The sequence below is a fragment of the Sus scrofa genome, chromosome 6 (genome assembly GCF_000003025.6).
Source record: "Sus scrofa isolate TJ Tabasco breed Duroc chromosome 6, Sscrofa11.1, whole genome shotgun sequence".
Classification (NCBI taxonomy): domain Eukaryota; kingdom Metazoa; phylum Chordata; class Mammalia; order Artiodactyla; family Suidae; genus Sus; species Sus scrofa.
Genome location: NC_010448.4, coordinates 129,767,067 through 129,785,773, shown reverse-complemented (window position 1 = coordinate 129,785,773; position 18,707 = coordinate 129,767,067). Strand labels below are relative to the sequence as shown.

The following is an 18,707-nucleotide window of genomic DNA, read 5'->3' as shown; positions in this document are numbered from 1 at the left end:
TTACGGAAGTCCTTAGTGTTTCATTCCAAAATTGTAGTCTGGAATTCTGCTAGGCATATCTCTCCTCCGGGATGGTAGTGAGGCATTGGTATAACGCAATCTCAGACCCTCTCCCTCTTTTTTTTTTTTTTTTGGCTGCACCTGAGGCACATGGAAGCTCCTGGACCTGCACCTGAGGCACATGGAAGCCCGCTGAGCCAAAGAGGCACTCCTAGACCCTCTCTTATCTATTTCAGATTATTCACTCTACTCTCATATAAAAGAAAGTGGTCTATGAAGAAATATACCTACACATTAAATAAACTAATACATAGAAAGGTAGAAAAAATTAATTCAATTAACATTTTGAATTATTTTAACTTTTATGAGAAAGGTAAAGAAAACATTTTTAAAAGAACCACATATGGGAGGGAGTTCCCATTAGCTCAGTGGATTAAAGAGCCCAACACAGTGTCTGTGAGAATGCAGCTTTGATCCCTAGGCTCACTCAGTGGGTTAAGAATCCAGCGTTGCCCCAAACTGTGGTATAGATCGCAGATGCAGCTCGGATCCAGTGTTGATGTGGCTGTGGCGTAGGCCTCAGCTGAAGCTGTGATTCTACCCCTCGCCTGGGAACTTCTATATGCTGCAGGTGTGGCCATAAAAAGAAAAAAGAAAAAGAATCACAAATGGCTGGCAGAAGAAATACTGAAAATTAGGCTTCCAATCCAGCCAAATTCTACTCTGTAATGTGAATGGCTTCTTTGGTTCTTCCTACGCCAATTGCAAAACAGATAAAACTCACAGGTATTAGAGTCTTAAAGGTCAGCAGCTTGTAAATGCATGCAAAAAGGAAAATTATTAGAAAGCAAATTAAATTAATAAATACTATTTATTAACCATCCAAATCAGAGTTATCTATCAAAATAAGCACAATCATTTTATGCACATAAAGAAGTTTACATAGTAGATTCTGTGCTCCTAAATTAGTGTTGCTCCCTCTGGCTAGTACTTTCCCTCAACCTGAACCCTAACCTTCCCAGTCCCCAGCCCCTACTCCACTCTCTACAGCCTTAAATACTCTGCTGAGGTGTTCCCTCTCGCAAAGATTTTAACTCTCAAATACACACATGTACACAGAGAGATTAATCACTTTGTTCTGGCTCCCTGTTCGCTACTTATACCTGTAACTATTAGTATAAAACACATATCTGATTCCCCACTGGACCAGAACAAGTATTCTGTCTTATTTTCCTTCTATCTCCACCACCTGGCCCAATGACTTGTTGAAATTAACTCAAAGACACTTAAAGTATTAGCAATATATTCACTTTCCACTCAATTTCCAAGTTTTTCCCTAAAAAAAAAGAAAAGAAAAGAAAAGAAAGTTTTCCATGATTGAAAATGTCTGCAGTTTACCACTATGAATCACTGCCTGCAATTATTCCAGAAGGTGCCTTACATTCTAGAGGCACTCTCTACCTTATTCCACTTGATGGCGCCAAAAGGTTTTCAGCAGTGTATATTAGGACTACTATGATTGTAACTGGGAGAAAATACAATGAAACAAGACCTAAGTAAGATTCTTTTAACCATTTGGCAATAGTAAATGTTCATTAACCACAGCTGCTGGTTATTGCAGAGTTTAAATGGTTACAATTGATCTGAAAATGATGAAAGAATGAATAGATGAAAATAAATGTTATTTAGCTCTTGGTATTGTGGAGTTTTTAGTGGTTCTTATTGATCTATAAATGATGGAGAGAATAAAGTACAAAGAAACATGAATGCAAATAATGGTATTTTAAGCCTTTAAAAAAGACAGAATTCAACCATTCAGTCAATTCTAATCCACCAAGCTAATGGAAAGCTCCAGTTAGGCAAATGTCTTTTTTAAAACAGATAAATTAAAAATCTATAAAATCATTATCCCTTGCTATCCTTTCAGATTTACTTCATGCACGTGCCTTCACTTCTCTTGCATCCCACCAGGGATAAAAGACAAGAAGCAGGGGAAGAAAAACAAAAAATACAGGTAAGAACAGGAAAGGAAAGTAAGAATAGGAAAACAATAAAACTAAAGAAAATATTAAGAATTAGTAAGGTGAAGGACCCAGAGTCAAGCACTTTCATTTCCAAGGAATGGAGGAAGCAAAGTGATAAGCAAAATTCTTCACATTTATCTTATTTCTAGGACCCAGGCAAGAGAAAAATTTGAACACCTGACGGGACTATATTTGACTGGAAATGGACTACACATGATTTGCTCCAAGTAAAGTCCACATACACACACATGAAACCAGTAGCCCTCAAATTAGAAACATCTATTTCCTAAAAACACATTTTGAATGTCTTGATCTCACCTATCATTCATTCAATTTGCTTTTGCAAACCTTGACTTTACAGATGTACCTTTCAACTTCCACATCATTAACAAAAAAAGAGAATCTACTTAAAAGGTGGTTGTTGATGCTATTGTCTATAGTAATATGTTCCTTAAAATGTAACTAATCTGGTAAACATTAAGTATTCAGACAGGTATTCTTTTCCTTACAAAGTTTGATAAATAGTATTTTGTGGCCATGTGGTCTATGATGGATGGGGGTACCATAAGACCACATGACTTCTAGCTTTCTTCTGTATATAATTATAACCATGACCGAAAATGTACTAAAGTCTTTTTTTCTTTCTTGACCATGCCTGCAACATGTGGAATTTCCCTGGCTAGGGATCAAACCCAAGCCATGGCAGTGACCCAAGCCACTGCAGTAACAATGCTAGATCCTTAACCCACTGTGCCACAAAGGAACTCTGGTGCAAAAATCTGAAACAGAGATTATTTTTATTTCCTTTAAATTATTCCATATCTTCCAAATGTTATCTGACCTTTTATAATCTAAGAAAAATAATGACGACTCTGACCATACCAGGGTCTGGCAGCAAACCCAAAGGCATAGTTGATAGACTAGACAGGAGGGGAGCCCCAAGCATATAATACAGCCTTGAAGAGAATGCAGGCCACCTGGGGTTTTAGGTATTAAGTACTAATTAATGAGCCAGTTGGAGCCTCTCTCCTCTCAGACACACTGCAACCAGGCAGGCTACAGTCTTGCAGTCCAGATACCCACAGAGAGGAAAGACAACACGCAGAAATCATAAAGCAGTAAAGCTGTGAGGCTGAGAAAGTAAACAACAAATCTGTAAAAGCAGATCCATGCGTATATGTAAACTTCCTGACCTAGAAATATACCCAATACTAATTTGGGAAAAGTAAGATCAAACACACATTGATCCACTTTTGTAACTGTTGTGTTCCCTGAATTTTCCTTCTCTTCCTCCCACATACGCCATTTAACGAAACAATGGGCCAAGTACACATTTCAAAAGCATTTGTTATAATATACAAGAACAGTGATCATTTCTCTTTCTTCTTAAAGAAATCCCTTACCTCCAAAAGCCATGGCTTTAGTTTTCTATCCAACAAAATATCAAACCCCAGCACTTCGAAGCAGACACTTTCACTTCCCGGAGGCTGACCAGGTCTGCACATTCGATATGCATGCAGGACGTGAGGTTCTGCTACAATCAGGGTCTTTACCACCAATTCCTATAAAGATTGTGATTTAAAAAAAAAAAAAGATGAAAAGACTTATTTCATTGTATCTGGCTTGCATACATGGAAGCAAGGCCTGAATTTACAAGCTAACATCCTGGCCAGGTTCAGAAAACTCTGTGGCACCTCACTTCTGCTGCAGCTCTGACTTCATTGTATCCAACTCTTCATGCCCACTGCCTTCCAGCAGGCTTGCCTTCTTGAGGCCTCTGGCACTAGCAGTTCCCTCTTCCTGGGACACCCTCCCCCAAGATTCCCATGCCTGGCTCCTTGATGTTCAGGGTCCTTCCCTGACCCCTGAGTCAAGAGCAGGCACCCATGCCTCTTTCCTTCCTCCATCACTACACAGCACAGAACCAGCTGGTCTTTTTCTCTTTTTGTTAAAATAGCATCTTTGTCTGCATTATTTATAATCCCATTCCCAGTGCTTACGATAGTGCCTGGCATTTGGTAAATGCTCACAAAATAAGTAAAAGTTTATAAATTGGCTTCTATTTGCTGAATAAGTAAGGGTAGGATCCTATGCTCGCCTTTTCAGAAACCACATAGAAGGGGAAGAGATGGGAGGGAAGAAAATTACAAAGAGAGTAAACTACTTCACAAACAATATTACAAAACCTCCACTTAGAAAAAGGCTGAAAGCCCAGGAAGACAGAATGTAGGAGAGTTAGATTTCTCTGTGCAGTGATAATTTTGTAGCTCATAAGCCTTCTCTGACATGAGAGTACTGCCAATTAACAAACTAGCTATTAACATTTGCTGTGAGGACACATAATACTACTAGGGTGAGTTACTAACGCTAATAAAAGAAAAGGGTCTACTGAAGTTTGAGAACAAGCTATGAATTGTGGAAAAGCTGTCTCACTGGTTTTAGTTGAGAATACATTATCTTTTTAACACCTTCTCTACAGGTGTAGGCAGTAGAGCATGACAGTTAAGAATCTGGCTCCAAAGTCAGAATTTCTGGGTTCATTCTAGGCTTTCCTATTGGCTCAATGTGCACCCCTGTGGCTTAACCTTTATGAGTCTCATTTCTCCCAAGTGTAAACTGGCAGTAGTAACAATACCTGCCCTGAAAGACTGATGGAAGGACAAAATGAGACTCCAGGAAAAATGCTTAGCATGGTGCCTAGAACAGAGTAAACCTTCAAGAAGGGTTAGCAATTTAGCTGCTATTGTTATAGTTAGTCCATCATTCTAGAAATCTACCTCACATGGCAGATCAGACTCAAACATCACCCTGCCTGGCGGGAGCTACATTTATCATATGAGAGGAAAACAGAGAAGACAGAAGTTAACCTCCCTGTTACTCAGAATTCTAATCCAGACCATATTTGGGGATATCAGAGATGCCATGAGAGGCTGTTCTTAGGAATTTTATTCAAAATAACAAATTCATGGTAGCATCAAAATATATGGAGATAAAATAGAAATGCCATGTTATTACTGAAACCACTTGAATGGGAAAAAGTAGTTAAAACCTTGGCTAAAAAGTGTCTATATGAAAAAAAGACAGTCTGGGGTGGGGGGAGAGAAAATATTTAGACTGAATTGCAAATCTGCGATTTTTTCTACATAAAAACAACCACTTTAGGAGTGTAAGGGCAAGACTGCAGGTTTATGTGAAATCAGAAATGGTATAACCAAACACAAATGCCACCAATCAAATCAAATTCCACTAATGCTTTTGAGAATTTCCAACATTTCTTTGAAAGGTGATTCGTAGAGTTGCACCTAAAGTGTATAAAAAGTATTCGATAAGGATGATTTTATGAGTTACTAAAGTTATGTTTAACCACTATGGCCTGACTCTATTGATTTCTTATTCATTGTTGACCACCAAAAAAAGTACATATATCTTTTCTTCATGGAGGGTATTGACAAATGTTAATTTTCATATATAGACAGCTACTTTTTAGAGAAATGACCATCAGTAAAGTAGTCATTGAAAAAAGTTCTGTTAAATTCATGACACCTGTAAACTATTAAGATAAAAATTTACTGCACAATTGCCCTCTCCACCTCCTCTTACCATTCTCTTTTGATATTATCCCAGTGAGTCACGTTGAAAAGATATGTATAAGTACGTGCATTCTTAATAAAGAAGGGAAATTATTTAAGTTACATAAATGCACAGAGTTTGACAAGATAATTGTAAGAATTAGTAGATGGTTAATTCTTGGAAAAGTTAACCATCTACTAATTTTTAACTAATTGGTTATTTATAGATTATTAATATACATTATAACTAATGTAGTCAAGAATGAAGCAAAATTTACCCATTTATAGAAAAGATCATGAAATGTGTGTCAGAACTTAATAGGCCCACATTTGAATGTTCAGGTCATATCTGAAAATGATATTTTAGGCTCTAATTTCCATACCTTCTTATTAGTATCATCTTAGTTGTATACCTTCTCCTAATTCAATTATGTAAGGAAAGTATCACTTAAAACCGACGTCTATAAAGTTAATTATACTCATTTTTCTCTCTGTACATTCCTCACCAAGGCAACCCAACAGCTTCCACCTTTTCACAACGACTTCTCCAAAGAATCAAACCCATATGGAAGTGAAAATTTTGGTAGAGAAAAAAGAATACCAGAGGGCATCCAAAACTTTCTTGGTACCAATGAGCTAGTCATCAAACAACCTATTCATTAAATCTTCCAGGCATCACCAAGTAGGGTTTTCCATCAATGAACTACCATCCCCAAACTGCCAATTTCACCACTTTGATGCTTCTGATAATAAATTCTCATTAGTAGAATATTTTTGGAATTAAAAAAAAACTGGCTTATAAATAAATAAACAGCATTGTTGGAATCAAATTTCTTGTCCAGATGTTTTCAGTCCTTCAGGAACATACAGTAGGAGGTTAATAAATTGGTGAGCATCTGACCAAATCCAAATGGAAAAACTTTAAAATCAATTGAAGTGCCTATATTTTTAAAATTTTTGAATTTGTTGCCAACATTTATAAATCAGGAAATGTATGGCATCTATTGAAAAATTATAAGAAAAAGGCGGACTGGGCCCAAAATACCACAAGGCACCAATAGGCTGGTGCTGAGTGGTATCCATCTCCTTTAGACCTCTTATGCTCATCAAAGCACCACCATTCCCAGCACACCCTATTTTCTTCTATCCAGACTACTTCACTCCTTTTCACTTGTCTGACACCTAAGGACCTTTGGGTGTACATTCTGTGACACAGAAAATAAGATTTTTTAAAAAAATCAACCAACAAAAAAATCAGAAAAAGAATAAACACAATGATGCTGACTTTCTCTTTGATTTTCTCAAGAGAACCGAGTTCAACCAACAATGAACTGTTTCATGTCCATTTTCCATGATACATTTATTTAAATACATATTATTTGTCCCAGAAGGAAAGCTGAATCAAATCGTAAAGACTAATCATGTTATTAAGTCTTTTCAACAGACACACTCCTCCAACTCTGAATACCATTTTGATATTTCTGCTAGGATTAATAAAGGGTCTGTTTCACCAAGGTCAACTTCTCATGCATGTTCTCTTTTCTCTCTTTACCCTTACCATTTGGAACTGCATCCACCACCATGGCTTTAGTTATCAATTGCACCCATCTATACACTTTTAATTGTCTGCTTGTCTTTGCTACCTGAGACAGCATTTCAAGTTCAACCCATCTAAAATAGAACTCATCATAGCCTCATGGACTTTAAAAAACTCAGCGCAGGTGTCAATGCCTCCAGGTAGTCCTCCCTCCCACCCCCATGCACCAGAGCTCCTCTATGTGGGCTTCCACTACATCTCCACAGAATCCAGTGTAGGCCTCTATTTTTCTACTTGCTACGCTGCATTTCATTAACAATTTATGTGCACATTTTTCCTACCAAACTCAAGTTTTTTGAAGCCTAAAGCTGTATCTTAGGAGTCTTCAAATTATCATCCAGAGACGGGCTTATAGTATGGGTTCAATAAATGTTCACTGAGTAAATGAATAAATGAATGAATGAACTAATAAATAAATGAATAGAACTCTTTCCCCTCATCTCAAAAACTAAGCTCTACATCTTCTCAAAATAAATTCCTTCTTACACTATTTCAGATAATGAGCCACACTCATTTTCCCTATATTACTCCTTAAAACTGCAGCAGAATCTCTGAATACTTCTTCCTCTCTCCCCAAGCTCCCCACCCCACCTGACACCAACCCTTCCAAACATTCACATAGTCCCACTGTCTACCTCACTGTCATCTCTTTTACTGTGGCTCAACTCAGGCCATTCTTTTCACTTAAACTACTCCCAAGTACCATCCTCTACCTACTCTTGGTCTTCCCTCTAACCCATTCTACACCCATTTTCAGATTTATCTTCTACATTCATGGTCTCTGGCCTTATAACTTTCCTCCTTAAAAATGAATTCTTACTGCCTACCAAGTTAAATCTTGATTTTCAGACCTAAAACTTGGCCTCCAAATATCTTTTCAGCCCCAAGTCCTCAGGAATCTCCCACAAATACACTATGTGCCAACCTGGGTCACTTTTAACTATTCTCATGCCTCCGTGCTTTTACTTAACACTTTTGCCTCCATTTAGAATTCCCTCTTTCCCATCCCAAGCAGTAAAAATATTGCTTATCTATCAAGGGCCATGACAAATTCCACTTTCTTCATAAAAACACACACATTATCTGCCATCTAATGTAATTTGTTTTTTATTTAAAATGGTTGATGATCCTTTAAATTAATATCAGGGAAGGCAGTTAAAATTGTGGAATGGTATAGTCTTACTGAAATATCACTCCAAAACTTAGCAACATCATGCTGATTTGCTTGTAGGAATTCTGTAAACCATTTGATGGAACGTTTGCTGCCTTTGTTTTCAGTTTCATCCCTTTCGAAATGCTCGTTGTGCTTGTTCACAGAGTAGTTTGTCAGATGCATGTATAACTGGGTCTGTAACAAATAAGAACCAAAGTCATTATCACCTATGAGACTCTAGAACCATGTGGCTTCACAGAAAAGAAAGCATCCAAAAGATGAAAGACAATTTTAAAGTTTAAAGTATCAGACTGATAACTTCATGATTATATCATTTTCATATAAAATTGAATGGTACATTTTCCTTAAAAGGATTGTGAATGTGAATGTAGCCATATACAGAGTTACTTTGTATATTATTCAAAATATATCTACCATGGAAAGTATTAAAATAATAAGGATATATACAACAATGAAAAATGTGAAACTATATATTGCTAAGCAAGGATAATAATAAGGATATGTGAAACTATATATTGCTAAGCAAAATAATAAGGATATATTAGAAAATGACCAATGTGAAACTCTATATTGCTAAGCAAGAAGAATTCTCTAAGTTTGAAGTCTGTTTTTCTTAGTTCGTTTGTTTTTGTTTTTCTAAAATTTTCACCCTGATTTGTTTTGGGAGATGAATTTTCTGAGAGAACATTCTGTGTCTTTTTCAAAGAAAGCTAAAAAATGAAAGCTCAAGGTAGTAGTAGAAATCAAGAGGGCAGCGACCTAACACAAGCTCTTCCCTCCCAAGCTATAACTGGTTAATGAGACACGGTGCACTTCCAGTCAGCAGACTGAAGCACTGCACAAAGCTGGACAGACGCCTAAATGATTAACAGTAAATTTATAGTCTCTTTATAGTCTTCTGTTTGTTGATAATGTTATCCTCAAATAGACTTGAGAAAGAATCCAACATTTAAAACTTCTCATAGGAAAGTTTGCAGCTGGTAGATGCAAACTCTTACATTCAGAATGGATAAGCAATGAGGTCCTACTATACAGTACAGGGAACTATATCCAATCTCTGGGAATAGAACATGATGGAAGAGAGTATAAGAAAAAGAATGTCCTATATGTAGGACTGGGTCACTTTGTACAGCATAAATTGGCACAACACTATAAATCAAACACATTTTTAAAAAAATGTATGCTCATAAAAATCTTCTGATAATTGTCAAGTAATAGACATCTAATGGCACCTTATATGTCTATCATAAACATTCGTGAGGTCTATAAATCCTATCTCCATGATCCTACTCCCAAAGATTACTCAGATAGCAATGTTGCATCACAGTGAATATATACTTCAGGCACATGATTAGTATTTGATTTGTTAATAACCAATGATATTTCTATCATATTTCATTTTTACTGTAGTTACTTAGGTCTATAGCACTAAAACCTTTGAAGCAAACATCCAGAACTGATCATATGAGTTACATATTGTTTACTAGCTCATATGCCTACCAATTATTAAGAATTTCTTTTTCATTCACTGAGCAATATTCAAGGAGCACCCACTACTGGCAGGAATATGTGCTGGGCACTATGGATGCAAAGATTAACAGGAGAGACACAGTACCTACCTTCATGAAAAGTAGTGAAAGCTTTAAGTGATGCTTAAAAGAAAGAGCATAAACCTCCCACTTGTCTAATTTTAAGTGCTTGATTTAAAGAAAAAAGAAATCAATCAAACTACAATATTTCCTAGTTTCCAAAATAGAAATCATTTTTGTTTGGAAAGTAATATTTTGAGGAGCTGTCATTTGGCAGTTTTAGTAATAAAAACTCTAGCTACCCTAGTGAAAAAGTGAGTAAGAAATGGAACTTTGCATTTTTCTTAAAACATTATCTTTGTAAGTAGGATTCGAAATTCCACAATTTCACATCTACCTTGACAAAAATCCCCTTCTAAACAGTTCATTGTCAGTTGGACGTTTGCCATAGAAGACATAATGGCAGCTATGAATCAAATAGCAACCTGCAAAGGATGAAAAGGAAATAACTACACTCCACCCTATTTTTCAGCATGCAGACTCAATATAATGAACTGGGATTGACAAAACTTTTCGAGGATTGGCTGCTACATTGGTAGCAAAAAATGAATGTTTATTATATTGCAGTGTATGAAGCTTTCTCTTATGATCTCCATATATAGAATTCATCAATATTCAATTCTTACAGAAATATACAGATCATTATAAAATACACACTCGCTATTTTAAAAATTGGAAATAAGAATAAGGGAAAGAGTTGCAGCAGTCTGCTGTCCTGAAACAGCCAATGAGAGGATTTTGGTTTCTTTGTTCCACCTTTTTCTTAAATTTACCTTTTATATAATTATGATCTCACTTTAGACAACATTTGGTATTTCACTTTTTAAATTGTTCATATCTCCCTGTAGGAATATGATCATGAAATTTTACAGATACATGAACAACACTGACATTTACACAGGAGAATATCCTTATTTTCATACATGTGAAAATCAAAGCCAGGAGATTATGTGTTTCAAGAGCACTCAGCAAAGTGAAACCCTAGAGGCTACATTTCCTGACTCCCAGGCTTTCTTATTTCCTAAGCCAATCTACTGAAGCAAATCACATACAGACAACTTAAGAAACCAGAATAGGAGTTTCCATAGTGGTTCAGCAGTAATGAACCCAACTAGTATTCATGAGGACACAGGTTCAATCCCTGGCCTCACTCAGTGGGTTAAGGATCCGGTGTTGCTGTGGCTGTGGTGTAGGCCGGCGGCTGCATCTCTGATTCCACCCCTACCCTGGGAACTTCCATGTGCTGTGGGGCAGTCCCAAAAAGGAAAAAAAAAAAAAAAAAAAAAAACAAAGAAAATTGAAAAAGAAGAAAAAAGAAAGAAACTAGAATAAACCACTTGATCACCCTAAATAAGCTTCTGAGTCTTACCCTTTCCCATCTCTTCCCTTATCCTTTCCTCCCCAAATGTGACTATCGGCCTTACATGTGTATAATTCAGTCTTTCCACTCCAACTATTTTCATTATAATCTCTGAGCTGACAAGCCCCAAATGATGCCTGTATCTCGGCTCTCTTGTCTGAACTGCAGACCCGTATTATTTATCCAAATGCGTTATATGATCTTATTATAGATCCCTGTGGAGTCACACAGGCACCTCAAACCAAACGCATCAGCTGTCTGTACTTTGAAAGCTTCTGTACTCCCCATCACGGTGAATGTCATCTGCCCACCCAACTGCCTGTGCCAAAAATCTTGAGTTTTATCCTTACTTTCTCTCTCCTTCATTCTATAAATCAACCTGTCACCATATCAATGTCATCTGTGTTATTGTAAATATATCTTAAATCTGGATTTTATTCTTAGTCCAACCCTACTGCTATCACTTCACATTAAGTCATCTTTTCTCTCACATGTGGTTGGACTAGAACATAGCTTCCTTTTTGTTCTTGTTTTTGTTCTTTTTAGGGCCACACCTGAGGCATATGAGAGTTCCCCGGCTAGGGGGCCACTTGGAGCTGCAGCTGCCAGCCTACACCACAGCCACAGCAACACTGGATCCTTAAACCACTGAGCGAGGCCAGGGATTGAACCCATATCCTTACGAACACTATGTCAGGTTCTTATACTGCTGAGCCACAACAGGACCTCCAGAATACAGCTTCTTGACTCCCTTATTCTGGTCCACCCCATCCATCTCTACCCTCATCTCACATCCCCCACACCATAGACCAGGTGACCTTTTTAAAACAAAAATCTCATTCCCTCTTTCCTTTATTAAAATCTTTCAATGCTTCCCTTATTCCTAGGTTAAACTCCTAGCCTTCTTCCTATATTAGATTCCAAAGTCCTTTACAAGGATCTGGCCTTAGAATTCTCCATCCCGCCCTCCTTTCTTAGTCTGTACTTTAGCCATCATAAACATACGTACCATACCTCTGGGCTTTTCTTCCGGAGTTGCACCCCATTCCACCCCACCTCTAACCTAGCTAACCCCTCATTACTTAGATTTCACTTTATAAACTCCCTCTCTAATCATTATCTCCAATGAGTTAGATGCCTCTACTATGTACTGCCGTAAGCAACATTAGTTCCTTAGACCATTACACTGACTACAGGGTATTATAATTGTTTATTTTATTTTCTGCCTCTGCACTAGACAGTTACTTTTGTGAGGTCAGGTACTGTATGTGTCTTGGTCACTATCATTCTAAAACCAGAACAAGGCCCACAGTGCCGCAAAGTTCAAACATTACTTGGAGACTGGATATATCCACACCTCATGAACTTTAAAGAAAATATTCTCTTTTTTTCTTCCTCTTTTGAAAAAGTTTGACAGTTCCTGTAGTCTTCCTCTGCCAGGTTTACAACATTTTTCAGTTGATTGTACATAGCAACATTTATAATCAATCACCATTAAATTCTGGAAACATGACCACTCAATATAGTTAATTATATGCCTCATACTGGAGAACAATAACCAGGTCTTTGACAAAGTGGGAATCAATCTTTAACTAATGTAATTTTCAATATAATTAGTAAATCCAAATATAGGGTTAGAACTTAACTGAACTGTAAAGTACTGATAATAAACTACAATTTGTCTTTCATAAAATATAAATCACGATTTCTGGCTTTCATGATAAATTATAATAAATTATAGTTTGACATTCATAAACTACAAATTTCAGTTATAACTTTCATCAATATGTTATGGCTTTATATAGGTAATCTTAATGGAAAAATACTTATAAAAATCTCCATTTAATAGAATTAAAATGCACCTCAAAACTGCCAATCTATGTCTCTACTTTACGTTTTATCAATGTAAATTTACAATCTTCTCTTTGTTCCAACACAAATTGATAATTCTACTTTTTAAAAATGTTTCCTTTTCTGTTTCATGCACCTTCTCCCACATTCTACATGTTAAACCATCTCTTTAACCAAAGCCTACTCAAATACCACCTCCACTGGGAGGAGCTGAACCAAAACTGTTCTTACACTCAACTCCGTAACACTTTATGTGCACTTCTAAATGGCATACTACTTTTAATTTATATGTCTATATAAATCATTCCTATCCAGGACCACTACATATACGTATGAACTCTGAAATCCATCCTTGTGCTCATAGCACCTAAAGCCAGTGTCTCTTCCTCATTAGCCTACCTGGAGCAGCAGACCCTTCTTTTCTAATTTTCACAAAGTTGTCTATAAATGAGAGGCAGTCTTGTTTATGTATACAGTTCTTCTAGACTATAAAAGCCTGAGAGGAAGAACTTTGTTGATTTAATGTTAATACACAGCAGGCGTTTTAAAAAGTAGCTAAGCTGAACAAACGAGTAAAATTATACTCTGGTATCACTTACCAAATTGGACTCATTAGGTGGAATGTACTTCTCTGTTCCCATTCGCACAAGTCCATCATGGTATAGAAATATTTTTAGTGGATCACACGATGTTACCAGAATATAAATTCGTAAATCAAACTTATAACCCTCCATTAGGAAAGGCTTTTCAATGTATTCTTGAACAATCAAATGATCCTGAGATGGAAGTTTGTCACCATTTCTTATCAAAGAAATCCTAAGTTTAAAGAAAAGAAAATAATTTTATATGGAGTCAATATATTTACAAAGTTATAAAAAACACTCAAGAGGAAAGTAGTGGAGCAGGGACTCCAAAGTCTGTCCCATCACAACACATATACACAAACACACACACACACAGAGAGCACAAAAATATTGGCAGAAGCAACTTTTAGAGATCCTCAATACTAATTGAAAGTGTGTAACAACAGGGAACATGTAATAAAAAAAATAACAAAACAACAAAAACAGTTGATTCTGTGTAAAATAGCTTTGCAGCATTTTAACTTACTCTGGAACCATCCCCCAACCCACAGCTCAGTAGAGGCCTTGAACAATAGCCCATGTTTCCCGAACAGGTACTGGTTCTAGAAGGAGCATTGTAGAACATTCTTGTGGTTGTTTTGTTTGTTTGCTGCAATCAGTTTTGTGGCTCTCTGGAGGACCTCAAAAGGGCTTGCTTTTGCTTGTCTAACTGGGAACTTTTCCAGTGCTGAGGAAGCTACTTGGGGGATGTTGGGACATTTAAAGATGATTGTATTAGTCCAGCTGCCCAGGACAACAAAAAACAGTTGGGAAAAACAACAGACAAACTGCAAAGATCGAGAAGAAAGATTAAGGAATAGGGCTTGAAAATCTCTGACATATTTCTGGGAATCTAAAAGTCTATATGCATGCCCAGGTTTATGTGTATGCTCCAGAAAGGCCCTAAGCTCTTACCTTTGGCTAACTATAGGCCCTGCACAAGCAGGACTTGAAGGCTAAGACAGAGTTGTAGACTGCTTGGTTGAGTGTTGAAGGCATGTTCTAACACACACACACACACACACACACACACACACACACACTGCACACACGTACTATAAGGACCAAGGAATATTTGGAGAGGGTTCCAACTGTTTAAGGAAACATCTGTCTAATTACTACTTGACCACTGACCTAACAGAAGAGGAACTTCAGAGACCCTACACAACAAAGAATAAAGACTTTACAAAATTATTTCAGAAAGATCACTAAACAAAAAACAACTAGAACAAACAGCAACAAAAAACTTCAAAGGGAGAATCAATTATCAGAGTTGCTACATTACAATATTCAAAATGATAAGCTTTCAAAAAAATATCATGAGTCATGCAAAGAAAAAAAATTATGGCTCATATATAAGCAAATTATCAATTAATAGAAACTGTAACTGAGGAAATCCAGACATCTGGCTTACTAGACAATCAATTATTTAAATCAACTATTTTAAATTTGTTCCAAAAAGAAAATCTTGTACAAAGAACTGAAGAAAACCATGGGAATAATATTTCACCAAATACAGAATATCAATATAGAAAATGTTTTAAAGGTGGGTGGAACGAAACAGAAATTCTAAGTTGAAAAGTACAATAACTGCAACAAAAAAATAACTAGAGGGGCTAAACAGAAGATTTGGAAAGGCAGAAAAAGAATCAGAAAACTTGAGGATAAATCAATTGAGCCTAACTAGTCTAAAGAACAGGAAGAAAAAAGAATGAACACAACTAAGAGTCCTGTATGGCATCAATAAGATCAACCCACTTATGATGGGAATCTCAAAAGGAGAAAAGAGAAAGAGGCAAAAAGACTATTTGAAGAATTAATGGCTGAAAAAGCTCCCAATTTGATGAAAAAAATTAACCAACACATCAAGAAGCCTAAAAACACTCCAAGTTAGATAAACTCCTAGAAAGGCACACTAAGACATATTCTAATCAAAATGTCAAAGGAAGAGACAAAAAAGAAAATCTTAAAAGTATCAAGACTGAAGCCATCCATCACACCCAAGGGATCCCCATTAAGATAAAGAGCTAATTTCTCATCAGAAACAATGAAGGGCAGAAGACAGTAAGATGACACAAAGTGCTAATAGAAAAAGAAAAAAAATCTAACCAAGAATTCTATATCTGACAAAACTATTCAAAACCGAAAGAGAAATTAAGACATTCCCAGATAAACAACAACTGGAAGGAGTCTGTTGCTAGTATACCTGGCCTACAAGAAATTCTAAAGACAATCCTTCAAGCTGAAGCAAAAGGACACTAGGCAGTAACTCAAATCCACACAAAGATATAAAGTACACCTGTAAAGATGATGACAAAGGTAAATATGAAAGTCATTTTTACTGTTTTTTTATAAATCCTAATTTTCCCTGTATTATTCAAAACAAAATTGCATAAAACAATTATTATAAATCTATTTTGATGAGCACACAATGTACACAGATGTAATTTGTGATAAAACAACATAAAGAGGAGCAAAGCAAAAAAGAAGCAAAGTTTTGTTGTTTTTTTACTATTAAAACTAATCATGTTAATCCAAAATAGGTTGTTACAAATCAAGATGCTAACTGCAACCCAAGAGCAACCACATAAAAAATAACTCAAAAAATATATAGTAAAATAAATGACAAAGAAATTAAAACAGTACACTAGAAAATATCCTTGCAATACACAAGAGGTCAGAAATGGAGAAGCTGAGGTACAAAAACTATACAGACATATAAAACAAATAACAAAATGGCAAAAGTAAATATTTCCTTATCCATAATTACATTAAAAATGGATTCACTCCCCACTTAAAAGCCAAGATTTGGCAGAATGTACAAAAAAATATGGCCCAACTATATGCTGTCTACAAGAGCCACACTTTATGCTCAAAGAGTTAAATAGGCTGAAAGTGAACAAATGGAAAAGATATTCCATGTAAACAATAACCAAGAGAGAACGGAAGTGGCTATACTAGGATCAGACAAAATAGACTTTAAGACAAAAAGTATTACAACTAACAAAGAAGAACAGTATATAAAGATTTTAAAAATCAGTGCATTGAGATAATATAATTAATAAACATATGCATTCACAACAGAGCCACAAAATGCATAAAGCAAAAACTGATAGTTCAACAACAAGAGCTGGAGTCCTCAATACCCCCCACTTTCTAATAAAAAAAAGTGTTTTTATTTATTTTATTTTTTAAAGTTTTTATTTTGTTCTATTATAGTTGATAGTGAATAGAACAATTACATAGAAAACTAGCAAGGAAACAGATATATTCTACAAATGAGAGAGGTGTCCTTTACCTATGTACTACTGCATTACATGATAAACCCTGGCAGCACATATACACAGTATGCTTTTTCAGCTATGTTTAATACTGTAATCAATACAGAATATTATCTATTTATTCTGTTTAACATTAAATATATATATAATATGAATTTTTTAACATAATTTTAACACTAAAATTGAGAAAATGTGAACTTCAATCAACTCCTTGATACTGACATATAGTAAACCAAATTTACATTAAACAATTAACATAAAATTTCCACTAATACTACTTGTTCATCTTTTAAATTACTAAACCACAGTTAAAAATAATGATAAATTATTAAATTATGATAAAAGTTAAAAGGAAATTCATTGAACAATAATTTACCTGGCAGCTACATTCCAAACATCTTTTTTCCTATAGCACACTAAAATTAAAATGACTCATGCATTTTTATTAAAAGCAGGCTCAGCCTCAGCCACATTTTCTTTCAAAAAGTAAACTGCAGAAAACTAATATTAGAAAGCAAAAAGAAACAGGAGTATTAAATTGCATAATCTATCCTCAGCTAACATGTCTAGTTCTCAGCACTTTAGCTTAAAATGTGTCTTACTCATTTTCAATTCAATTACCATAGCTACATGAAGAAAAACAATTATTTGCAAAGTAGATAAACACTTTGTCATTAAGACATTTTTAAGATAAAAACAGAAACACCCTTTCCATTTCCTTCTCTAAGTCAGTTTAGCTCTATTGCACTGACTGATTTTCCTCTCAAAGATTACACTAAAAGTATTATGAATGAAAATTTTATGTTTAAAAAAAATTAGAAAACACTTATTTTTATCTATTTTTTACCTCCTATCAAAATCTCACAACCTGTTGATTAAATTTTTAAACTGAATTATTGAAGTCTGTGGTAAAAAGGGCTCATTAAATATCCAGTTCCAAAAAAGTGACAGAAACCTATTTCATTATTTTTTTGTGTTGGTTCTCAACCATGAGAAACCACTCACATTTATTCGTTCTCTCAATTTTTAAAAATTTTTATATATTCCTACACCATGACCAGGTGGGATTCATCCCAGATTCACAAGGATGGTTCAACATACGCAAATTAATCAACGTCACATACCACATTAACCACAGAAAAGTCAAAAACCATATGATCATCTCAATAGATGAAGAAAAAGCATTTGACAAAGTCCAACATCCATTTATGATAAAAACTCTCACCAAAGTGGGTATAGAGGGAATATTCCTTATTATAAAGCCATTTATGACAAACCCACAGCAAATATAATACTTAATGGAGAAAAGCTGAAAGCCTTCCCACTAAAATCTGGAACAAGACAGGGATACCCACTATCACCACTGCTATTCAACATAGTATTGGAAGTCCTAGCCACAGCAATCAGACAAACAAAAGAAATAAAAGGCATCCAAATAGGAAGAGAAGAGGTAAAATTGTCACTGTATGCAGACGATATGATACTATATATAGAAAACCCTAAGGACTCAACCCCAAAACTACTTGAACTGATCAAAAAATTCAGCAAAGTAGCAGGATATAAGATTAACATTCAGAAATAAGTCACATTTCTGTATACTAACAATGAAATATTAGAAAAGGAATACAGAAATACAATA

The 18,707-nt window shown here is 35.6% G+C and overlaps 1 protein-coding gene across 8 annotated transcripts in view; it reads right to left on the bottom strand.

The window, feature by feature from the left end:
- The window catches only part of TTLL7 (tubulin tyrosine ligase like 7), a 160,146-nt gene that overhangs the window by 82,725 nt on the left and 58,714 nt on the right, over nt 1-18,707 (bottom strand). For all 8 annotated transcript variants that reach the window (XR_002345115.1, XR_002345116.1, XR_002345117.1 and 5 more), the window contains exons 7-9: nt 13,764-13,980; nt 8,374-8,538; nt 3,428-3,586 (exon numbers count right to left, since the gene is read on the bottom strand). Coding sequence is in view for 4 of the 8 variants with exons in the window: in XM_021096373.1 (XP_020952032.1) it covers nt 3,428-3,586; nt 8,374-8,538; nt 13,764-13,980 (541 nt within the window). In the remaining 4 variants the exon portion in view is untranslated. The remainder of the gene's footprint in view (nt 1-3,427; nt 3,587-8,373; nt 8,539-13,763; nt 13,981-18,707) is intronic.